Genomic DNA, 25,084 nt, shown 5'->3' with positions numbered 1-25,084 from the left:
GTCACCTGTGTGTCTTGTAGCTGACTGTCTAGTCCAGCAACATCTTTGGCCATCTTGATACCCTTCCTCTCTGAGTCTTCTAGAATGGAAGAAACATTGTCCAACTCCGTCTGTATGGAGAGGAGAGAGTGTAACCAGGTTATGTTATGTTCACATAAATGGATGAACTAAATCATACATAAACACAATTTTTACTTTGGTCCGATTCAACAGTCAACTTTGACAGAGATATGTGGTTTTATATACGTAGAAATCAAGTTATATGATATGTAAGGAGTAAGGTATTACAATAAACAAGTGAATTAAATTGTGTTTTAATGGTTGGAAGATGAGCATTAAGTGCCTTCACTAAAATAATGGAAATACTGGGTTTCAGAGGGTAGCGGTGCCGTTGTTGAGTTTTATGTGAAAAAGCCTTTATGCATCGATGAGTGGTCTTTATCTCTCTCAGACGTGGAGGTTCATTATAAAGAAGGTCAAGACTGATTCTGACTGAATCAAATATCTTCACCTGTAGTTTGTGTGCGCGTTCAGCCAGTTCTCCCTTGGACCTCTCGCCCTCAGTCACTCTGGCCATGAACTCCTGCAGCTGAGCCTCCAGTTTCTTCCTCTTGTGTTCGGACTCCTGTTTTGTCTGCTGCAGGCCTTTCACCTCGCTGGCTAGCTCCTTGTTGGCACTCTCCTGGCTCTGCTTGGTCTTCTCCAGGTTGGACTTGAACTAGACATAACCAGCAACAAAAAATGAGCGTGGTCGTATGATAACGTGTTATGCCTTTCCACAACCTACAAAGAGAAAGTGACGTTACCCTCTTGGCCTGTTCCAGCTGTTCAGACAGATCTTCCAAGACAGTGCTGTGCCTCTGTCGCATCTCCTGGATCTGAGCTTCATGGTTTTTAGTTTCATCCTCGATGGTTTTCTTCAGCTCTGTGACCTCCTGTTCACGCTTGGTCCTAAAGAGAACAGGGACACATAATAGTCTAGACTTTGCTGTTGACTTTATTATAGTAATAATAATAATGGTGGGCTAAATGCCCCACTGTCTATGATATGAATGTTAAATGCAGTACCTAAGTTCCTGCTGGGCAGCAGTTGTATCGAGGGTGTCCTCAAGTTCAGTCTTCAGGGCCTCAAGCTCTTCACTCAAGTCCCTCTTGAGTTTCTCAGCCTTGTTCCTGGACACCTTTTCTGACTCGAGGTCCTCCTGCAGCTCAGACAGCTGGGCCTGCATCTCCCTCACCTGTTTCAGAGCATTGTTCTTCTGGCTGACCTCGTCTTCCCCTCTGTTATTCAACGACATTGACGAATGGGAAGGTGGATACCATGTTGTGAATGTAATGGTATGTTATTGGAAAAATAAAACTCACTGCAATTTTCCATTGAAATAAGATGCTACTTTAGTGTTGGATATACATATTTATTTTTGATGCTTGTTAATTTTAACATATATGTCGGAAATAGCTCATGAATAATTTGGTGTTGTTAACCTCATAAATAAACTATTGCTTAAAAAACAATTTCTCTGAGTTTACATTAGGGTTAAGACTCCACTGGGTGGCAGTAGAGATGCTGTTTCATGCAGCAGTCCATGACTCCAGTTTTCTTTTGACTGTCACTCTTAAAGGAGTGTCAGTCACTATTAGCATGGTCTTACACGTACAAAGGCAGATTAATACCACAACAATTTAAATGCACATCAATGATAAGATGACACATTGTAAACACATTCAACTGCTGTGAGAATCAGTGTATAAATACATGCAGCATGTCAACAATAAGTAAAAGCTCAAACGTTTTTTTCCTTTTACACGATAACATCACTGCTGTATAGTTGTCGGTGTGTACTTGAGTGTTGTCAGTCCAATAAAATGCTCCATATAAAACAGCAGGTGTGACTGCTCTGTACAGCTATGTAACACTTATGTCAGACTGACTCACATCATGAAGCAGAATCCCAATGACTCAATAACACAACTCTAACGGCCATATTTAGCTCACACAAATGTTCTGCTGAGCTCCTCTACGGGGGTCCCAGTATCACTTACCTAGTCAGCATCACCTGCTGCTCATCTTCCTTCTTGCTCAGCCCCGCTTTCAGCTCCTCTGTCTGAGCCTGTAGTTCGGCTATCTGGTCCTGGAAGTCGGACGTCTCCCCATCCAGCTTCCTCTTAGCCTTCTCCAGCTCCTGGCGGGTCTTCTCCTCCTTCTTCAGTCTCTCTAGATTAGAAAAGACAGGATGCAACGGTTTCACAAAACACCAAGGAACATCTTTTTTTGTCGTGGACAGGTTAATAATACCACTTTACTCTTCTATGCATTCTGGATTTGATTTCACTCCTTTACCCTCCAGGTCGACCATCATTATCTCCTGCTTGTTCTTGACCTTGCCCAGGTTCTTGGCCTTTTCTTCCTCTTCAGCTAGTACTGAAGTCATTTCATTGATTCGGTCGTCCAACAACTTCTTTTCCTACAGGAGAGAGATCTAGGCATGTTAGCGCACAGCTAACCCTCTCAACTCAGCATCAATATATTCATCATATATATAATTATATATAAAGATTTGACTTATCATGCAGTAAAGATCACATTTCAACACAATACCTCTTTCCATCCACAACCCTCAGTGTGATTGTAGACATTCAGAGAGCTCGCTCTCTCTCTCTCCCCCCCCCCCCCCTCTCTCTCTCTCTCTCTCTCACCTTGATAAACTTGGAGTTCTGGTCTTCTAGTAGCAAAATGTCCTCCTCAAATTTCTTCATTTTGGCCTCCGTCGTCACTTTCTCCAGCTGCAGCTTCTGCCTGGCAGCCTCCTCTTCATCCAACTGTTCTTCCAGGTCCTACATTCACAAGTATTTCATCATAGTAACAGCAAAACATATTTTTGTTAAACATTTTGAAATATATTTCCAAGACTGTTTTTCAGTAAGCAGTAACCCTAGGACCCACCTGAATATGGGACTGCATCTTCTTCTTCTCGTTCTGCGTGGTCTGGTTCCTCTCCTCTTCTTCCTCCAGCCGGGACTCCAAATCATGTAGGATCTCCTCCAGCTCTTGCTTTTTGGAAGCCAGACGAGCTCTCATCTCCTCAGCCTCTGCGAACAGCTCCGTCTCTGCCTGCAGTTGCTCTGCTAGGATGTTCTTCTCCTCAACTAACTACACATAAGAAATGTTAAAACCTTTAATGACACATCCTGAAAAAACACATAGTTGGTTGTTATTTGGTACCAACGCCGCAGTGTATATTATATTGGTGCAGTTGTAAGTCACCTGCTGGTGTTTCCTCTCCATCTCCACCAGCTCTCCCTCCACCTTGGTCTGCTTCTCTTTCACCTTGACCAGCTCCTCATCTTTAGCCTGCATCTCCTCCTCCTGCCTGGTCACCTGTAGCAGAGGCTTCACCTGCAGGTACAGAAGAACACAGAGGTTTCAGAGGATGACCTTGACTGAATGGTGACCTAATCAGTTGTACAAACACCCATGACAACATATATGTCAACTTTTACACATGGACATACACCCAAGCACAAACCTTGGTGAAGAGCCTCCACCACTGCCAGTGACGCAGCTTCAAGTAGGCAGCACAGTTCCTCTGGAGAACCTTCAGAGCACTGAGCTGCTGCTGCTTCTTAGCAAAGGCCCTGAAGCATTACAACGAGAGAGGATGAGAACAACAACAGAGCCAGACAACATGATAGTCTACTTTTTTTGTGATCAGACATATGTAAATGACTGCATTTCAGTTTGGGGTGGAGTGAATCCTAAAGGCAAACAGCAGTGGTAGCCCTTACTTTCGTGCTAAATACCCCCGACAGACAGCCTGGAAGTAAATGATGATATCCGTGATCTTCAGGTCCCTCTCTTCCTCCAAGTGGGCCAGGACTCCAGCCCTGAAGAAGATCTTACTCTGGCCGATACGGAACAGGTTCCCGTCCAACTCCAGGGCTTTAATCTATCAGAGACAGGAAGACATTGATGTAGAAAAGGCTACTGGAGGTAACTGAAGGAAAACTGCTTGATGTATTTTGAGCGGATCATGTTCTTAATAAATTCTTTATTCTAATTGTTGTCTCAAATGAAAGTCTTTATTTATCCCCAGAGGGGCAATTGCCTTATGAGAAATAATAGAGAAATAATAAAGTAAAACCCTTGTTTCAAATTGTGACCTCTGAAGAAGCAGACCCAAGTCCATACCATTCTCTCACAGGCCTGCTTGCCATCCATGAAGCCCTTGGGAATGGCGTTAGGAGTGAGGATTTCATACCTGAACACAGAGCAGAGAGGAAATCAGAGACATGGGTGACACCTGATCCATCATCATCCTACTATTAAATGGGTGCAAAAGAACACTGGTATACATAAGCCATACGTTATGTCAGTTGAAGTAAACGGGGAGAGATTTGTGACTCTTTGATACACCATCTCTGTGTGACAACAGTGTACTTTAATTTGTTTTATAATATGCTAGTCAAGTTGACATTACAACAGTACCTCTGCCTGAACTCCTGGAATACGATGCGGTTGGGGAAGCCCTGTCTACAGATGCGGATCCCCTCCAGTACACCATTACATCTCAGCTGGTCCAGAACCAGGTGGGGGTCCAGTTTACCAGCCTGGGGTAAGAGGGAGAAGAGGAGATGAAGAAGAGTAACACAGTTCTCAGTCCAGAAGGCACTGTGACAATCCTAAAACTCACCCTTTTCTCATGGTTGGGGATGATGCAGCGGACAAAGTTGGGGTTGGTGTTCCTCAATGTGGCCATCAGCTTGGATAACTGCTCCTTGTACAGCTGTCCCACAGTGCGGAACATGCCCTTCTTGGTCTTGTAGGCGGCACCAAATGCCGTCTCATTCATGCCTGCAACCTGGTCCAGACCCACGATTCTGTCGACTGGCGATGCAAAACGATATGAAGGGACAACTGCATTATTGTCATGCTAGTTTTACTGATAAATGTGGACATCAAAAAAATCACAAAGCAAAGTGCTGTGCCAATGAAGTAAGTCTTTTATTTGAATCCAATGCGGATATCCGTCAGGAGGAAATGTTGCCAATGAAAGGTGTTCAGCTGAGCAGGATTTCTAATTTTGTGATAAAGCATGAAGACAGACAATGGTGTCACACCAGCTGTGACAAGAGACCATCAGCTGGTTTGACTTTATAGGCAACATAACATGTTGCTGCTGAACTATCCATCATTTGAAAATGCATTTATTTACAGGCAGGATCTAACTTTGTCCACCAGGATCTAACTTCGTCCTGACTGCATGAAATACTCCATTAAGATTTTAACTGTTAACCTAAAAATGAATGTCAGTTCAGCAAGACTTCATCTCTCAGCTTACTGACTGCATCCCGTCGTCTTTTAATAAAAAATGATGGATGAGTAGTAACAGATATCTGGCCTGCAGCTTCCTCTGATATTTCATTACCTCAGACCATATAAATACCAGCACTAAGTAAGCAAGAACTTAAATCAATGCTGGATTCTTCCTCAAAATGAATTTGGACTCTGCGACCTCTTTCCATCTGCTGCTAGCTCTAACACATGCACACACACTCTGGGATAAACCTGGTGGATGCACCAAAGATTGTATAGTCACTGGGTTCATTTTTAATATAACTTTATCAGTGAACTCGGTGGACTTATTGTGACGCCCGTGTTGCACCACTGATATTGGATAGTGTATTTTTCCTTTTTAGGTGTGGTGACACCTTCTGTAAACATGGCGCCCAACCAATCCAGCTTCCTTACTGTAGTTTCCCTTTTAGCTGCCAAAAACAGTTTCAAAATCCATCTGACCAAGCAAATGTACAATTCTAAAAAATCCTCAACGATTCGCTTCATTTTCATTTTCAGTCCTTTCTTTATCTTTTGCACTTTTATCAAATTAATGCCTCACCTGACTTATTATTAAATCGATAGTTGTTGGAGTATTTAGAGTTGAAGTAAACCACCAGTGCAGCATGAAAGAATGGAATGTTTAATATCAGGTTTTTTAGCCATGCAAAGCCAGAGGGGAGTTATTAGAGGGGTGCACAGTGCTGATCTGATCCCTCCGGTGCAGAGGATGAGGAGATGCTGGTGGGACAGCGGTGTAAGTGTTACTATCATTCACCTGGAGCTTCATGGAGCCCAGACACATTGTCATAGAAAGAGGCTCTCTGAAACGTCTGAATGTCTACAGCAACAGAGACACGGACAGAGAAAGAAGACAGGAAAGTGAAAGAGGAAAAAAGTGAGCATGCAAACACATACAACCATCATTCATACATACACATACATACATACAACCTTTCATGAGCATTAATTAGCTGTTAAAAAGGAGGAAATGTCAGTTCATGCACAGTAATAATACAGTACATGCATATTATTGAAGCCTTGTTATGATTCAAATCAGTGTTTGGTTATCATAGCTGAACATTAATCAGGAGAAATGTTAGTTCAGGAAGATTTATTTTCCAATAAACCCTGTGAAAGTCTGTCAATCCATAAAAAACAGAATGTCACATTGAAATAATGAGTATGAAGGCTACCTGAATTATGACTAGTGTACTCACTGGGGGAGAAAAGAAGGATGAGCAATACATCTGTCTAAAAACACACTGCTGAATGAAACTTTAACTTAAACTAAATCTGACAGGAAGTTTGAGAGAAGAGAAAATGTCTTTCCTTTTTTCATTACATACAGGATTCCTTTGTTTCTGATATGCTTTGTAGAGTCTACAGCGATGCTCGTGGTCTGTAGGGAAGTATTTAGGCTTTAAGCTTAATGCTAAAACCCACATACTGACATTGTCATGTTTAACAATTCTAATGTTCACCATGTACACAAAGTCCAACTGGGGCTGATGGGAATGTGGATTTTGCATCATATTTGGTCATAAACCAAAGAATTAGACACATTAACAATTCAACCTAATTAAGGTTAAGCATTCTTTTTGAGCCTCATTTGTTCCCATTATGTAAAGTGTGTTACATCATTTTGGACTACTAAGGATAAATGCAGGTTTATGTAGAATGTATAAAGCAGAAATTATACATCAAGATACTTTTTTACCATTAAAATCTCAATGAGCTCCTATACACAAAGACTCACCGTCTTTCCAGAGCTCAGCCACAAACTTGTCAGTTGACTGGTGCAGCAGCGTGGCCACGTTGTCATTCAGGGGATCCATGTTCTTCATAAGCCATTCATCGGCTTTATAGTCCACCTAAAGAAACACAGTGATGTTACTTTACTGGTTGGACAACAGCTGTGTTTCCATCAGAAAACTCAACACTAAGCTTCAAGAATTATGTTTTTATAACAAACGATAAGAATAAGAACTGAGAACCAAACAGGTTACGTATGTACCAATAATGACCACACACCTCTGTTATTATTTGATCACACACGGTTTGGCTTCCTGCATAAAAAGCAAAACCACTCAGCAGGAAATCAGATTTCATTCATGAACTTTGTTATATGTGATCCAATCCTTTCCACTCATTACTGTTGACAGTGTAAAAGAAGGCTTATAAACACACTGGCTCTCAGTCTCTGATTAATTCCTGCTGGTCTGTTGCTCCACCTGTCTGCAGCAGACTGTGTAGTATGTCTTAAGTGACAGCTGAATCTGGCTTGAACAGTGTTTCTGAATATCACTCAGTTTGATCTCACAGGCAGTTCCAGATGTGCTATGTGTGCTATGTGGGACAATAATAGATATAATAAGTGGCAGAAAGTTTAGAAAATAGTTTGAATCATTGTTAGGTTGGACATCAAATTAATATTTAATTGCACTAGAGTTAAATTGAAGACTTTATATTATCGGCACATTATTTTTTTATTTGACTGACAGCACAGTCAGGTCTTTTCGGGTCGTGTGTTAAGGGGATTAGTCTCTGTAACATGATGATGACATTTACTTAGACGTGTTTCCATAACGTCTAACATACTATGAAGGGAGCAGAACATAATAAGTAATAATTGACACGGTCGGCAACCTGAGATCAGGAATGTAAGATCTCCAGATGGGTTTCATTGGAATCCTGGAAAAGCAAACTCACAATGTTTGCACTTATTTTCCTCTTCAAAATCACTGTCATACAGGGTTTATTTGATGATGTTCAAACCTAATGCTGGCTTTGGGATTGAATACAGGACGCTTGATATCACGTTGAATCTGAGATTTTAGCCTGTTTGTCATGGCAAGGCTCAGGTCTGCTCTTTAGAGACTGATGCTCTTCACTGAGCTCATATACACACATATGCAAGACAGGAAAATGAGACAGGTAAACTAATTAAGCTACCACTCTAGGGAAGATATCAGCTTTCATGCTGCAACTGACAAGCGTCCTCTGGAATGTTGTGGAGTATCGTTTCCTCTTGGCAGATGGCAGACCACCACACTGAGGTGAAAGTTGACTTCTTTATGTTACGTAACCACCAGGCACCAATTGTACACCAATGTGAACCAGATGTGGGTTTCCAACACCAGCCATATGACAACTGGGCTATTGTTTTAAGGCAATGACCCGGTTATCTGCACCTTTCAGGGGAGCTGAGTCTGAACCTCAGAGGAAGGCTTCCAAACCAGAAATACCGTTGTTGTATAAGGACATATGGTTAAATATGAGGCTAAAAAGGTGACATGAAAAAATTGTTTCAAAGAGCTCTCTTCTAAGAGTAGCATAATTAGGAAGTATGTCCAACCAGCTAGCATAGCCAAGAGAGCAGTCAGAAAGCAGGACCCCCTAATGGGCTTGAAATACATACCTTTCCTGCGTAGTGAATGATGCAGAAGTCAGCTTTGTCCTTGAGCTGACGTGGCTTCTGAAACTTGGTGTGTGTTCCCTGCTCCTGGAGAACCTTGTCTATAAAGGTCTTGTCCGTTGCCTTGGGAAACCAGCACTCCTCATCCAGCAGAGCGAGGATACCAGGGGGGTTAGTCTGAGAAGACGGAGTCTGTTTAACACACGTGTTCATAGACAACACACACACACACAGTCACACAGGTAGATGGAGAACACTGACCGGCCTCTCGATGAGGTCGATGCAGGGCTGCAGGTCCAGGCCGAAGTCGATGAAGCTCCACTCGATGCCCTCCCTCTGGTACTCCTCCTGCTCCAGGATGAACATGGTGTGGTTGAAGAGCTGCTGCAGCTTCTCGTTGGTGTAGTTGATGCACAGCTGCTCAAAGGAGTTGAGCTGAAAAGAAGCGTAAAGCAGGAATTTGTTAGTTATCGTTAGATGTGTTTCTTTAGATGCCCTAGATGACTTAATTAAACAAATAAACTAAAAATAATGTTCACCTGGATCATTGGTATGTGTAAAGAAAGAATACTACAAATAATACTACAATATCAATATGTTATTCAGTATAACAGCACCACAATCAGCACCTCAAAGATCTCAAAGCCGGCGATATCCAGGATGCCGATGAAAGATGCACCCTGGCGTTTGGTCCTGTCCAGGGCCTTGTTGATGCGGTGGACCAGCCAGCGGAACAGCCGCTCATAAGTTGCCTTGGCCAGGGCTTCAACAGCAAAGTCAGCCTGAGGAAACAACCCAGGTGAGTAACCATGTCAGAATTAAGACCTTTAATAATACACAGCCCACTGAGCCATGGAAGATATCAGATCACAGATATAAACACCATGTTTTTAAACAGCTAAACAGAATAAACATGGAATGCAAACATAATCCTCATTGGCAGAGTTAGCTGGCACCTTACCTGTTCTTTGGTCTGTGCTTTCTGGACGTAGTCTCGTCCCACTTTAATCCTCGGGGTGAGGATTGCTCTGGTGAACTCCATAACATTCATTCCAAGCAGGTGACAGAGCTTCTGCGCCACTAGGAGTGGAGGAAGCAGGACACATTTAACATATTGCATACAGTTCTGTTTTTTTTTTGTGTGCTCATAATCATATTTAAGTTTGGTGCTAGACTCAAATAATAATAATAACAAACAAAAAAAACATTTTAACAACCCAGGATATATATCCCAAATTCTGCACATCCTGGTTGTGTTGAGTCCCCACAATAAGTCTAAGGGAACTAAGATCAGTATGTTTAATTAATCTGACCCCAATACAGCAGACTAGCTAACTTCTTCATATAGGAGTGTGAATACAGTATAGTATAGTACAATAAAGCATTCCAACATAAATAAACACAGTGTAGCTTCAGTGTAATCACGTTCCTAATAAAGCATCACAGTGCTTACCACGAATGATACAAATGTCAACGTATTTATATATGTGGTGATGATGGTGTCTTTCCACCACCTGTTCCGGTGGAAGCTAAAGCATCACAGTCATTTCATTTTCTGGATTCATGAATCATGGCCGACGTGAGCGACAGAGGGTATGTGCATGTGTTTGTAAATGTAATGATGGATGTTTACCTGTGTTCTCTGGCATGGAGGCCTGGTCCGTGTTTCTCTCTTTCTTAAAGACAATGTTGCCAAACTGCAGCACTGCAGAAACCACCTTCAACATGCCTGGCAAGGATAACAACAACATCTTAGTGATCTCCAGGGGAATTAGGTTTTGGCAGAGAAAGAGAGGAAGCAAACAAATATAATTATAGAAAGAGAAGGAGAAAAAAGGAGGTATTGTGTTTTAGGGCACATCTGGAAGTACTACTCACAGACAATCTCTTCATGGGAGAAGCTCATGATGTGCATGGCATCCAGCGTCTCCTGGAAATTATCCTTGTCCTGCTGGCCAGGGATGGTTATGTTTCCATTTGACAGGAAACGGTAGTTGTTAAAGTTTTCCAGGAGCAGGTCGGCTGCAGAAGGAAGGAAGAAGAGGAGGATTTTCATGGCAGTTTTAATCAGTATCCTCTTGTTTTTCCTGTTTTTGTACTGTGCTACTACTTTCTGTTTGGACCATGATGCCCTCACAAGTAACAATATATTTGATGGACAGAAACATTACAGTGAGGTAAGTTTGCATCTACGCTCAGTAAAAACAATTCAGTCTAGAAAGTAAGTGGATAAGTAGGAGAGAGATCAAGTGACTTTTTAAATCCACTAGTTAACAAGACAAATATGCTACCTAAATATGTTCTGCAATCATCATCACCAGCTTTCTCGCCTGATTCAAAATGGCACAAACTATAAACCTCACTGTCATTGCTCCAGTTCTTTTTGTTTTTCCTGATTGCTCCTTGTCAGACACTCACTTCGGAGATGCTCTCCAGCCCCTGCCAACAGGCGGTAGAAAATATGGAAGGTCCTCTCATCTTTGGCCTGTCTGATAGCCCGCGACTTCTCCAGAAGGTCTGAGTGCAAAGATTAAGGACTGACCAGGAAATTGGAACGTAAAAAAGGGAAACTGATACTCACTATTGTAGTAAATATTTGAAAGAAATACCACATTCTTGCAGACTTTCTGCTCATGAGGAACAACAACGTTGAAATCAAAGATCTTGAAAGAATTCAGAGAAATCCCTGTGGAATCAAATCTTTAATCTTTGTACAAGTGTGTACAAAGAAATATTACCCTGAGGAGCCTTATCCATTATTTTCCTCACCAGGATTATATAAACGGATAAAAATGAGGAACAATAATAAAAATGTGTTTTCTTTCGAGATCTACACCCTCCATCTCCATCTGGAGAATAAGCAGAACAGGGAATGGCATTCTTGTGGTTAAGTGAGCATAAGCTGCTCTCAGATATAATCTCAATGTGTTGCCTATCTTTTAGCTGCCTTTGTTGTGTTTGAAACGATCTGTTGACCGTCTGTTCCTTCAGCGTGTCTCAGTAATGAGGATACAAGTTTCAATGTTGGCCCCAACAATGTAGCCTGTGACGTCAAAGTTGACTCTGATGAACTTCCCCTGCAGGACACAAGATGCATGTTTGTGTTAAAAAAAATTCATTGTCATTGGACTTGTTGAAACTTCACAGTTTAATTTAAAATGTCTAAGATGTCAGTCTCCCTGCCTTCACCCAATGTCAGCTGGGATCAGGTCCAGCCCCCCGCGACCCTGAATACAGGATAAAGAGGTAGACGATGGATGGATGGAAGATGTCAGTCTTTGCTTTGTGTGTTTTTGTGTGTGTGTGCGCATCTGTCATATATTGACATCTGAGACACAGAAGACAACAAAATGCCTATATTAGGAAAAGCCAGGTTAAGAGGTCAGGAGGAATTTCAGGCATGTCTGTGGTTTCCAGAGAGTGAATATAAGCGTATGTATGTGTGTGAATATGTGCTAGTGGTCTTCATTTCTTCTCATCTGAGACAGCCATTGATTCATGAGGACTGAACACCACATAGTCATACAAAAATAAAATGCTTAGAGCGACAGATGTTGTTGCTATAAGTCATCACTACAGGATCATGGCATGTGACTAGATTCTTCGGGAAATCATGGTATTAGAAAACCAGGACGTATGAAACAAGACCTATGAAGAAAATATATGTATATATTTTTAAGTAACATATTTAACATAAAAAGCCCCCAAAATAAATATTTGTAGAATGGCATTGGATGACATGAAGCAGGGATTAGATTATGTACACTTTTTCCCTTCCTTGTTAACTATCTGTACATATGTATAAATCAAACAAATGTTAATTCAAAACAGGACCCGTGAACTCACAAAGCGAGATGAGTTGTCATTTTTCACCGTCTTGGCATTGCCAAAAGATTCAAGGATGGGGTTGGCCTGCAGGAGCTGGCGTTCCAACTCACCCTGGGAAGAAAGACAGAGAGGTAAGAGGCCAGCTAGCTAACAATTTTTTTTAATTATCCACCATGAATGAATCTTTTTAGCACTATTAATCACATTTTTCTATGTCTGCCTAGACATACACACGCTGGTGAAGCAATCAACTTTTCAAAACACAGCAGCCAGAGAAAAACGTAACCATTTTAATATGCTAAACCAATTTATTATCCACAGTCAGACATTTATCATGTTTCTGTTGACTTTACTTTAGTCAACTGCAGTACAATGTGACTTTTGTCAAGGTGAACAAGTTAAAAGGGCTAAGACTACTAACACTTTGACGGAACTCGTGAAACCAACGGATACATAGTGAGCGTGTTTTACACATGCCCTATGGTGAGTGGTTAATTTGAGTTGATGAGTGAGAGCCTTCTTCCGGCCTGCACATTCCTATGGTTACGATGATATAGGCTATATATATGAACACCATACCAATGTGGTGGTAATGGCTTTCTCTCAAATCTCAAAACCTGGGTAGATAGGCAGTTGGGACATTCTCTACAGCCCCAGAAACCTCTAATTCCCCAACACATGACACAATCTCCTCTATCCAGGGCAGTGGCTGGGCAGAAATAGCCCCTATAGCACATCAGATCCTGCCTTGATCTGATGCCAGGATACTCTTCTGGACTCTGACTGCCGGGGGGAACAGAGTGGCTGACTGATGATATACACCCGCCAGAAAATGGCCATTGAAAGAAACACAGGAGCACCTACAGACCTACTTAGATGTGTGTTAAATAAAAGAGAGCAAGAAATGACAGTTAATTATTTAACCTGTAGCAGAGATAGAGTATGGAAAGAATATGCCAGAGAAGAAAGAAGGTGAATGAGTGGCACCTTGAATAACCATGCAAAAACAGGATCGAAACCCACTCACTGAGTGTCTCACTCTGAGAAAGTCAAAGGTCAAGCTCAAACAAGGAGACAACATCATCACTATAAAATAACTGTGATTAGAAGTGTGGAAATAATGGATATTCTGAGTGTCTCTTGGGCCTATACGATTCTGGAGTAGCAACTCAACTCGCTTTCAAAGTTAGTCTGAATTGATGAGTATGTATAAGAAACAACAAGGTAACAGGGTCTAAAGGCAGTGCAGTCTTCTATGTCTGCCTGTTATGATACCTGAATGCAGGTAAGGAGTAAATATCCTCCTCTTCTTCATTATTTTCCTTTAGATTTCAGGCTCTGAATTCATTGAATGTCACAAAAATACATATATCCCTGTGTAACTAAAGAATAAACAGGCGTTCCCATTTGTCTTTCTCGCTGAGAGAAATCAATAGTCTGGTTCTACTTCACCTGCCCCCTTTTCTCTCTCCTCCACCTTATGGTTCTACATTCCTCTGGGCTGTGCTCAGAGGCACCCGTAATGCAACACAGAAGGAAAGCAGCATTAAGGTCAGTGTGAACGGTGTGCTCTGGCAGGGGATCACTGAGGCCCCGAGTTTCAGCTACTGAAACACATCAGATGAAACTAGCATTCGCCTGGATTGTGTGTGCTCAAAACTGCAGGTTAAAGGTCACAGCTTAGACACTGCTTCTATAGTTATTGGATTTAGAGGACACAGAAACATCAGGAAATGGTTTAGGGGAGAAAGAAAAATAGCTACCGGATAGATCAAGCTGAGCCAGAAAATATCAAGTTTGGAGAGAGCATGAGACGGGAGATAGAGTCGGGGTGAATTCAGTACTGTGTCAGCAGAGTGTCATTCGTGTTATTTCTGGAAATGATTGTGGATTCAAATCTGAAGGTCCAGGTGAGGCTACAACATCCACATATAAATCCAGTGTTTGGCTGTTGATGCACACAGTTGGTTCCTAGAACAATATTATCACAGCCAAAGCTACAGGATAGGCCAATGCATTATTAACGGACATGCCCTTCAAACTACACACATGCATCTAGAGTACATCACCGATGGAGAGCATGCACTATTGAAAGATTTGATCAACTGCCATGTTATCTTAATTTAAAAAGATAGTATAATATATTGACTTCACTAAAATTCAAAAGATAAAACGTTTGAGGAGGGATGTTTAGTGTGGCTATGGTCTGACTGCACAGTTCATGGGCTCTTAAACACCATGAACCAGGAGGACTGATGAACAGTTAAAGGGAAAACTCACTTCTACAGGCTGATGGTTCAGCTTGGATTTACAGTGTCTGCCACCATAGACGGATGTAAGCAGGAGAACAGCTTTCTCAGTCAATATAATAAGGATTGTACTGCTTCAATGGACTACATTAACACTGATTGGACATCCACATAAAAAGCTGGCAAATGTTTCCCCATAATGCTCGAAAAAGCACTTCATCTTAACAGTGTAATGAATAGGTTTGACCTGTTCGTTTGGATTTGACTGACATGTGTTTCTAATAAAACATCTCAATTGCCAACCATTCTAATAAACGCGAACCAACTGATAAAACAAAGTGTTTTAGTATCATGAGCCTGCTGGTTTAATCGCAGACTCAGTGGGCTTCAAATAATCGTGTGAGAAGACTGAGCCAGCACAAACAAATACCTCATAAAAAGTTTGAATTAGTCTGTCAACATCATTATGGAAGCAGTTGAAATTTAGAGAGAAAGGCATGCACATAACACCACCAAAAATGAACACCACACTCTTTTTGAAGAAGCGGGAGATACACTTGCCTGGAGCTTGAATGCTTTGGGAGATTCGGGCTGTTTGTTATGGATAAACAAATGCAAGTGTTAAAACCTGAAGCGCTCATGTCAGACACAAGCCTCAGGAAACAGAACACCAGTACACACTTTGCTGGCAGAATGGCATTGGATGACATGGAGCAGGTGGAGTGACCAGGCTTCATTAAAATCTATTAGCTTAGCTGTGGATTAATAATGCACAACTTTTTGTAAACTGAATATGAAAAGTAAGCAGTTGTACATAGCAACATTACAATTCATGAATTGAATAGTTTGACATTTTGAGTGGGAATGAGCTAACATGGCTCTGTCCAGAGGTAATAAAAACACATTTTATTGTGTTCGTGTTGTCCATGCTAGTCGCAATTGTACAGGTATTGACAATGATATTTAAAAATGAAATATTGATATGTTAATAACTGTGTAAAAAATCCAGCACCTCACGACAAAAGGCGCAATAAACAAAGTTAGATGAGATGAACTTGACTCATCGTGTTATTTTTTAATTGATATTGCAATAATATCGTTATCATTAATTATTTTGGTCATGATGAGCATGAAGTGAAAATCTGTTAACCATAATCCATGCAAAAATTCCATTATATGGAGGGTAATTGGTCGTAATATTTCTTGGCACTGAGCAGTTGCCAAGCAACCAGCAGAAACTCCAACTGGAGTAAATGAATGAGATTTAACATGTTAAATACTGAGCTTTGGAGATGCTGTTTTTAATTTTGTTACTGTTGGACAGAGCTGACTCTTCTCTGCTAAGCTAATCGGCTGCTGGCTATAGGCTTATACAGACAGATATGAAGGTGGTATTGATCGGATTGCTGTGTTTGGCGTTAACTCTCTGAATGAGCTTGTTTCCCAAACTGTCAAACTATTCCTTTGAATTACAATACGAGGGGAGGGGAACTGGAGGCGGCCATGGATAGAGTAGGCAAAGTATAGGCAGTGGGGTTCTTACAGGAATGTTGTGGTCTTTGCGTCCTTTGTGTGAGGAGGCAACGTGGGCCAGGTACTGGATGACCTTCTTGGTGTTCTCGGTCTTGCCGGCTCCTGATTCACCTCTGAAAACAAATGGGAGAGACAGCATGGATATACACATGGACAGATCGAAGGAGCAATATGTGATTGAATAAAGAGTGAGAGAAAAGAAACACTTTCATTTCAATTTCACTTCCAACAATTCATTTCAAAGCCATTTGTAATAAATCGTGAAATACAGGTTTTAAGTAGTGAGGCATTACAGGCACATAACAGCTGTCCAAATGGTCCATAATTTAGCAAAGAACAGACAAAACACTGTAAAACCATAACTAATGTACCTAGTAATTATGGTGGATGAGCCTTGAAGGGAAGAATAAACAACGAGAAAAGGAAGAGAGGTAGAGAGAGTGAGCATCCATCACACTATCTGTTGTTGTTTTCTAAATTCTTCCATTCGTCCGTCAGCCTGTTTTACTGGAGAACCCTGTGGTTTGGTGGGCCGGTCTCCAATGTTTCCAGGCTCTGCTTTTGCTTTCTCTAATGATAGCTGTGTTCAGGCAGAGCCATACACAGCTCCCACAGTCCCAGGCCCTGGTCCCAGAGCCCCCAAAAACCGGGGCCAACATCCAAACCAGGCCAGCAACACTACATCTAGCTACATACCGGTGGCTTTAGTAAAGCTGGCTATTAGCTCTGCTGCAGTTTGAGCTGCCGCACTAGAATCCAATGGGCGAGTTCTTGAACACAGGATACAGGCTCACCGTGGATTGGTCTAGTTAGTCACACATCCCAGTCTGGCTTGATGTCTTCATTGTTTCTTAGTGTCCGAATATTTCTCATTCTTGCTTTTTCTTGTAGATAACATGGAGGGTTAAAGCCGGGTCTCTTACTTTGTGAATACTCCTGCCTCACATCTTCTGTTGATCATTCTCTCACAGCTCTCAAACCTCACAGTGAAAACAGTCACACAACAGTGAGCGGGCGGCTAGAGCATGTTTTTACAGCAACTAGAGTGACTTCATTCACCCTTTAATCCTGTGTATAACACAGGCTACTAACACAGAGTCATCCTATGTTTTATAGTTAATATACGACAAACCGCGGGAACAGTCAGTAAATAAATACTACCGTTCACAAGACCCGGGTCTGCAAATGTTATTCTGAGCACTCAACCACATAACTGCTATGTTAACCAAATAAAAAGTGGTTGCAAAGTTCATGCATGCATTTCCCCCCTAAGACTAAGTAAAGTAACACCTGAAACAGTAGTGAAACCATGTGATCCTACATCTCGAAATCGCCATTAATGGAGGTTATTGTGAAAGTAAAATTGGAAAAGATAATATTAGATCAGATCAATCTTTATTGATCTCTGGATGGAAATAAAGCATTACAGCGGCACAAGACGAAGACAAAAAGTTTCTAGTGCAGTTTTCTGAAAGGTCCAAAGTGTCTATTTTACCATATATGGGGTCTTCTCTGTTGTTGTTTCAATACATGTTATTATGCACTACCGATGATGAACGATCCTGCTTAAGTTGCTCCACTGTCACCAACAGGGGGCGATGTTTTCCGAATCTAGGACACATTATGCAACAGCAGTCCACTCACTGAAAGAGTGTGGCACTTAATTAGTCTGCGCCAAAGACTATGAAGGCAGGGCACCAAACCGCACATATAACTCCTTCAGTATTGGGTAGAGCTGCTGCACAACCCACCATCTACAGAAAGCTATTTGAAACCAGTCTTTAAATAACACAGCAGCATGATGGGAGCTGGTCAACTGAGAAACAAGAAGGGAGACGAGGAAAGGGTTACTTTACAGAGACAAACCAAACCAGGTAATTCAGAGGTGATGAACCTGAGAAGTACTTTAAGGTCACTTGAGGACAAGAAGTGAGACCCTGTCTAACCAACAGATCAGCTCTCCTACCCGAGAAATGACCTAAGGAAGGAGGTACATTAATCGACTTAACGGTTGAAGAACTTACGTGCAAAGGATTGATTGGTCCTCACGATCTGTTAAGAGAAAACAGAAAAAAAACAATCAACATCTCTTCTCTCAGGTTTTATTCTTCATTCCAACTAGAATCATTACAAAAATGGCATTTTGTGGTCAAGCTGTTGGACTATAACACAATCAAAGGCAATGCATTGTCTTGCTACAGGGCACAGCATCAACATAATACAGGAGCAACAGTATGCTGGGTAAGACTGCAGGGTTGGATTGCTTGTAAATGAACACAACTGATATATATATTGATTTATCCTGAGAATAACTGGAAACACTTAAACGTTCCTTCAAGGTCACCAAAGTCACATTAAACCAGTGTGTGTACATTTAACAGCTCGCCCTCCATGCTGTGAAATGGCCATGAACTGACACCCAGACCAGAAACCATAGCTCTCGCACCTTTGCATCCCCTTTCATCACGGAGGAATTCAGACTGAAGTCCAGATGACAGGATTAGCTATGCCCACTGAAGTGTGTGACCTCTCAACTCTGAAGGTCCTGCTGCGCACTACAAAGAACTACAAAGACCAGAACCCAGAGAGAACGGACCCATTTATCAGCTAAAAAAACTGTCACAATCAGAGCATGACCTAATTCAATATATCCAAGAGTAAACAAGATATATGACACATATTTCTTTCATTTTAGGGAGGACAGCGTAGGTCTGTGAATACAGCAGCTTTTATTTTACAGTCCTGTAGGGAAGAGGTTCCCAAACATTTACCTACATATCTCATACATCCATGACTTTTAGTTAACTGTTTCAACTTCTCAATAAACTAATTATTTTATGCTAGATTCCCACTGGATGCATGACTTCCATGATATGTCAATTATTGCATGAGCAGCTGTTCACATCAGAAGCACATTCCTTGCCAACATATAGGCCTTAAATAAAATAGCTGGATTTGTTGAGACCTGTCTATCGATCTCCTCCCCTACGTTTCAGCACCCAGGACAGCACTCGCATATTATGCACCTATACCCAAAACAACCATTGCTATCCGCCTGAGAATAACATAACAAGTAAGAGTGTGCAGAATCATTTGCAGCGAGACATTTATTATTACAAAATGAACGACAGGTTGAGCAGAACACTGATTGCAAATCATAAAAAAATCCTGATGCTGATCGAATACTAATTTGGATGTTGATTACCATGGCAACGGTTGAAGCTTGGAAGAGCAAACAAAAAAGAAAAATAGGAGCAGACAGGTATTAATACCCAAGGAGCTAATCACTAGACAATGCACAGATGGAGAGGGCAGGGAACTGGAATTAGGAGGCTAACAAGACACTGAGGACCGGCAACACAAAGGCAGGGCAGACAAGGCTAGACAACAGGTTTACAAGGGAAGACATGCAGGGCAAACACAGGAAACTCAGAATACAAGGATATTGTTTAAGGGTGCACATATTAGCAAACAAAAATAAACTGAAAACACTGAGGAATCCAACAGAACCCTGGTAGTATCAACCTCAAGATAACTATCCCAAAATGTATCAGTTAACATGAAAGGAGCCACCTGACGAAGAAAACGTGCAGCTAGTAACTAGGGTATTGTTATGATTTAGGACTCTATAATTTGGTGAAATTATATTTTTTCGTTTGTTGACAAACATTTCTCACATGTTTATATTGTTTATACTGTGGCATGTTTACTATTTTTTTATTTTCCCTTTCCCTTTCATAGCAATTTAAAAATGAATGACAAGACATGTTTATTTTATGGTGTGTCTGATGTGATGTGCCTTAAAGGTTGTATCAGCGATTCTGGGCCGAAACAAATGATCACATTCATCTGTTTTTACCTCACGATCCGCTAGCTGCCCGCCCCATAAGCAGGCCGTCAAAAAACCCAACTCTAGGCAGCCTAGACTCCGAGATCGCACACAAAAACAAATGGTACTACCAACACCTCAAAAGCAAAATAAACAGTGTTCCAACCAATCACGTCCATGATCATTTTCAAAACACGGGAGGGAGGGGCTAGCTGGCTCTGTTTGTTTTGGATCTCGCAACGGAAGTGAGGGCCACCAGAATCGCTGATACAACCTTTAATACTATTTTTCCAGCAGCTTAACTTGCAATTTACAAATTCTTCCTAGAAGCTAAAATACATATATTTAATAGATGTAGGTATTTAGAGTTCATAACTTAAGACTTATTCTTATAATGACGAGTGCTACCTTGACTTAACGAGGCTGAGACAGCCGAACTTTCAGCCGGGAGGCCGCACTGAAGACGTAACCCTGCTAGCTTTGCTAATGTTAGCCGCTTGCTAACACAGTCAACACGCTGCACTGCTTTAGATTTATACTGTTTTATTTGCAAGTGTATCATTATGTTGCTGGTGTAAGCCCCTTTGCTCATGACTACTGTGTTGCATATGTTGCATTTGGCTGCATTCTCGTTCACACTTTGGACATTTTTACCTATTTGGCCGTGACTGATTGTCTGTACACACACACACACAGTGTCATTGTCGAACGTTGGCAATGCGACATCATCATTAGAAGACTGTAAACATGACAAGCAACAGCTTTCAATTGGACTTTCAACACCGAAGAGTCCGGAGAGAAAACAATGTAAATTCCGATAGCGGTATTGTTTTTCCTGAAGTTTATCTGTATTCCGGTACCGGTGCCAAAAATGATTGGACCTCGGTACCCATCCCAAGTAGTAACGGTTTACTGTGACTGAAAGCTAAAGGTGTTAAACTATCTACTTGTATACTGTGTGAGGAATGAAGTCAACAACAAAGGCCAGAGACTAAAACAGATGATGTAAACAGGAGGAACAGTGATATGAATATCCGCCACCATGTCTAACATCACACACACAACCTCTGTGTGCAAACTGGCTCTGTGAGTTGAGATGGCATTTTGGGGTCCACGTAAGACTTTAGTGAAGACATTTTCCATCATTTCACTGCAACAATTTAGAGACAACAGGTTTCATTATGATTTTAAAGTAATACTTTGTACTTTCCATGTCCTCCTGCTGCCCTACAAATGTTGCTGACATTCTTGTGGCAGGAAGTGAGGAGATATTTCATTTCCTGAAAAAGACAAATTTGGTTAAACTTCCACATTCCTGAAACTGAAGGGAATGGGGCCACCCTATGTGCACCCACAGGGCATGCTACATTGCTGAGGAATAGGAGCAGATTTTGCTGTTAGATGTTACACTGTCTGTGTTAAACGTTTTTTCTTTGATGTTCAAAAACCCCTCTATGTAGTTCTCTTCCTCCGTTATGGCTGAATAAGCCAGTTCAGCAAAAGACCATGATTAGCTATCACCTCTGATGGGAAATAGTTGTGGTCTCTTTAATAGCCATCCACTGTAGGGATGAAGAGCTTTTTCACAGATGGCTGAGACAATATTTAAGGTGTTATCTTTCAACAAATAAGTTAACTTTTGTCCCTGCACTTAAGTGATGTTCCCTCAGGTGACAAATGAGTTTGGCTGTATGTGTGTGTGTGTGTCTGACTGTGCGTGTGTGTATCCGGAGTCTGAACATCTGTTTTTCTGATAATAAAAAAAATGATAAATGCAAATGTAGTGCAGACACAAAAATGCACAAATAAAACAAATGTATGCAAACTTGTACACGGTAATAATGGGAATGATGAATGAGCCCCATCTCCCTTGACGATGAGGTAACTTGTGAAACATGGGACAAAGTTTGATTAATCTTGCTGTCTGTGTTTACAGCCACATCGACATAAACCTGAACATTGATTTTCTCAAGACCGTACACCTCCAGCCTCACTGAACTGAGGCACGTAAGACTGCGTAACCTATCATGAGTGCAAAAACAAATACACACTCACTCAACAGCCTCTGAGCAACGTCTAATCAGCTTTACATGATTGAAGAGAGAAGCAGTTTGTATGTGTGACCTCATGCCTCTGAAATTAGCTCTTGACTGCAATCTGCAACGATCAGGGAAAAGAATCTGTTACAGATTGTGATTTTGTCATTTGTATTTAAAGTGCCAGTCTGGACTTTCCCACTGACCGCAACTGTAGTCAGCCCAAATACCCATACAGTTACCTCAAGTGTTGCTCTGGTGCCTTAATAAACACCATGTGATGGATAAGTCTTTCCTAAAAAAAACAACAAAAAAACAAAATCCTCTGGTGCACATGCTTTGTCCTTCTGGAAGCAGCAGCAGTCATTTTGAGATAAGGCAGCATGAGCAGTAATAGATACCATGGCTCTACGGACAAAAACCAAACAATAAAAGGAAATTCAGAAAAAATTCTCACATTACTACAGCCTTTCAAAAGTTGTAAAGATATTCAGATACCTGTCATTATGAATACACCTCTTATCGGTGTGGGAGACGAGACGACCTAAGCTGACCCTTTCTTTGGACATCTATTACAGCTACTCTCCCTTCATTCTCCGCCGTCAGACATCCGTTTGCCCTCTTTACGCTTTTCATTTGACCTTATATTCCTCTGTGGACATATAACCTTTCCTTGATAGGCAATAACTCCTTTCTATCCCTTTTGTGATTGTATTTTACAGTAAGGCCACACACAAAGTACATAATGACTTTGCTTGCCAGAAACAAAGGGTAGTTTTGTAAAAGCGCTCTCTTCCATCATCACATACTGGCACATCATGTAGAGCAATCAGACAAAAACAGTTGCAGATCTTTGGATATTTGACAGTCTAGTAACTCTAAACATATGTTCTTTGTTTCAACATTTATTTGGATTATTTACATTTTCTGTTGGCTTGCTGTGTTTTTGTGATGAATACGTTTTGTTAAAATTACAGTCTGTCATACATCTTCTGATGCACCAACACTGATGATGTGTCCAAGTTAGTGCATCAGAAGATGTATGACGGACTGTTAAAATTCACTTCAGCGGTCTAAGCTGTTCGAATGGGTGAGTGCATGCATCCATCTCATCCATGCACCCACCTTGGCAGCCGATGCTTCCTAGATCACCACGGCAACTAACTGCTGGGTCATATTTACCCAGGATGCCATGCTGGCCTAGACGTAGGTGGACCAATTAAACTGAATGCGCTCTTCCCTTCCAGTAGCTCATTACTGCCTCACTAAATCTTTGCCCCTTTGTGTTTCCCCTTTCTCTCTGTTGCTCTCATTTCCTTTTCCCCCTGTGAATGTGCAAAGCCAGATTGCTCAGACCACTACAGAGCAGGAACTTTACTGGAAACAAAATCACTTTTCCACACCAACAGATGTTTTTAATTCCATCACCTCATCAGAACGTTTAGCTGCACTCTTATTTCCTCCACAAAAGGTAGGTAATGTTAATGTGAGATGGAAATAAGTTGGCCCAATCATTCGTCAAGATGTAGGTTAGACCACAGTTAGGTCTGTTTGGTTCAAGCTAAATACAAACCTAAATGACAGTACAGGAAAAGGCCGTTTTCAGACTAATCAGTATTGCTACCACGGTTCACTGAAGGGTGAAATACGTCACTTCTACTCCATGTTCAAGTTCTAAAAGCAGACTTTACCTCATGTAACAGACATTTCTCAATAGTGACACTTTAAACACAGTTAAATACTGTACTGTACTGTTGTAAAATATAATGTAAAATCTAATCAAAAAGGCTGAAAAATGTGTGCACTGGATTCATTAATTAGTTCACACAAATGAGGAAAGTTGTGTGTACTTCAATTGCACACAGTCACTCTCATGGGTCTCACTTTAGACTGCCATGGCAGGAGACGGGCCTGTGTTGCACAGCAGGGTTCCCTTTGCTGCTAATAATTTATCCCCCTCAAGGATTAAAAAACCCCCTTCATTCTTCACATTCCAGAGCAATCCCCCTCTATCGCCGCCTCTGCAAAAGCCCCAACTGTTACAATAACCCCTTATTATCAAGCTCATTTAACCTAGCACAGCCTCAGTATCCCTTCTCCGACTGTAATGCTCAGATGGTTGTTCTGTTTTGATAGCTATATGGAATCTACTGTTAACTACTGACACCCTCTTCATAGGGAGTTCCACGTTCATAGTAAATTAAGGGCTTTCCATTGACAAGAAGCCAAAAGATTGGGATGATATACTGTCTGAATTGAAAGAAAAGACGAAAAATGATCAACAAGAATTTTATCTATTAAATATTTGTAATTAATGGGCAAAAAAAAAAAGAACAGCACTGTCATTAGTAATTTATTTTTCACGGTTTTAATGAGTCCGATTGTGGAACAAAATTTCTCATTCTCCTCAACTTTCTCATTTAGGCTCCAGGCTGATATAGTTTTAAGATTCCAAAACTTAACCACCAAAAACATCCTCTGTTGAAACCAAACCCTAGTGTACAAGAACAAGGATCATAATTACTTCCATTTACTGTCAATGGTCCTCAGCAAGATGGCTCCAGTTCAATGCAGTTCGGCCCAAAGTCTTACCCACAAATTGGACTCCTGATTATTGCAAATTGTTGTCTCAACATTAACTCTGTGCACATCCAAACAATCCACGATTACAATTACACATATATTCTCATTAATCTCATACTTGTGATAACATTGGCAAAGTTAACGAATCGGAAAACTTGACACCAGCGCTTGCACTCCCCGATGCAGACTCATGTATGAAAAACTGTGGAACAAAAATGGAAACATGGTTTTAAACATTTTGGGCTCTTTGAAGCTGGATTCAACACATTTTTT

The 25,084-nt window shown here is 41.2% G+C and overlaps 1 protein-coding gene across 2 annotated transcripts in view; it reads right to left on the bottom strand.

The window, feature by feature from the left end:
• Nucleotides 1-25,084, bottom strand: part of LOC311031580 (myosin-10) — a 48,352-nt gene that overhangs the window by 5,417 nt on the left and 17,851 nt on the right. The window contains exons 4-31 of one of the 2 annotated variants that reach the window (XM_084037934.1): nucleotides 18,388-18,415; nucleotides 16,374-16,476; nucleotides 15,392-15,421; nucleotides 12,600-12,692; nucleotides 11,767-11,830; nucleotides 11,172-11,270; nucleotides 10,632-10,775; nucleotides 10,387-10,482; nucleotides 9,715-9,833; nucleotides 9,383-9,535; nucleotides 9,015-9,188; nucleotides 8,757-8,930; nucleotides 7,095-7,209; nucleotides 6,114-6,176; nucleotides 4,692-4,885; nucleotides 4,487-4,608; nucleotides 4,190-4,259; nucleotides 3,787-3,947; nucleotides 3,528-3,636; nucleotides 3,266-3,397; nucleotides 2,945-3,151; nucleotides 2,698-2,835; nucleotides 2,342-2,465; nucleotides 2,044-2,215; nucleotides 1,069-1,281; nucleotides 807-951; nucleotides 512-718; nucleotides 6-110 (exon numbers count right to left, since the gene is read on the bottom strand). In XM_084037934.1, coding sequence (XP_083894060.1) covers nucleotides 6-110; nucleotides 512-718; nucleotides 807-951; nucleotides 1,069-1,281; nucleotides 2,044-2,215; nucleotides 2,342-2,465; nucleotides 2,698-2,835; nucleotides 2,945-3,151; nucleotides 3,266-3,397; nucleotides 3,528-3,636; nucleotides 3,787-3,947; nucleotides 4,190-4,259; nucleotides 4,487-4,608; nucleotides 4,692-4,885; nucleotides 6,114-6,176; nucleotides 7,095-7,209; nucleotides 8,757-8,930; nucleotides 9,015-9,188; nucleotides 9,383-9,535; nucleotides 9,715-9,833; nucleotides 10,387-10,482; nucleotides 10,632-10,775; nucleotides 11,172-11,270; nucleotides 11,767-11,830; nucleotides 12,600-12,692; nucleotides 15,392-15,421; nucleotides 16,374-16,476; nucleotides 18,388-18,415 — 3,554 coding nt within the window. The remainder of the gene's footprint in view (nucleotides 1-5; nucleotides 111-511; nucleotides 719-806; nucleotides 952-1,068; nucleotides 1,282-2,043; nucleotides 2,216-2,341; nucleotides 2,466-2,697; nucleotides 2,836-2,944; nucleotides 3,152-3,265; nucleotides 3,398-3,527; nucleotides 3,637-3,786; nucleotides 3,948-4,189; nucleotides 4,260-4,486; nucleotides 4,609-4,691; nucleotides 4,886-6,113; nucleotides 6,177-7,094; nucleotides 7,210-8,756; nucleotides 8,931-9,014; nucleotides 9,189-9,382; nucleotides 9,536-9,714; nucleotides 9,834-10,386; nucleotides 10,483-10,631; nucleotides 10,776-11,171; nucleotides 11,271-11,766; nucleotides 11,831-12,599; nucleotides 12,693-15,391; nucleotides 15,422-16,373; nucleotides 16,477-18,387; nucleotides 18,416-25,084) is intronic. The other variant, XM_084037935.1, reaches the window with a different exon arrangement.

The sequence above is a fragment of the Eutrigla gurnardus genome (assembly GCF_963514095.1).
Source record: "Eutrigla gurnardus genome assembly, chromosome: 20".
Classification (NCBI taxonomy): Eukaryota; Metazoa; Chordata; class Actinopteri; order Perciformes; family Triglidae; genus Eutrigla; species Eutrigla gurnardus.
The sequence above is the reverse complement of the archived record's forward strand: the minus strand, read 5'-3'. Positions and strand labels throughout refer to the sequence as shown.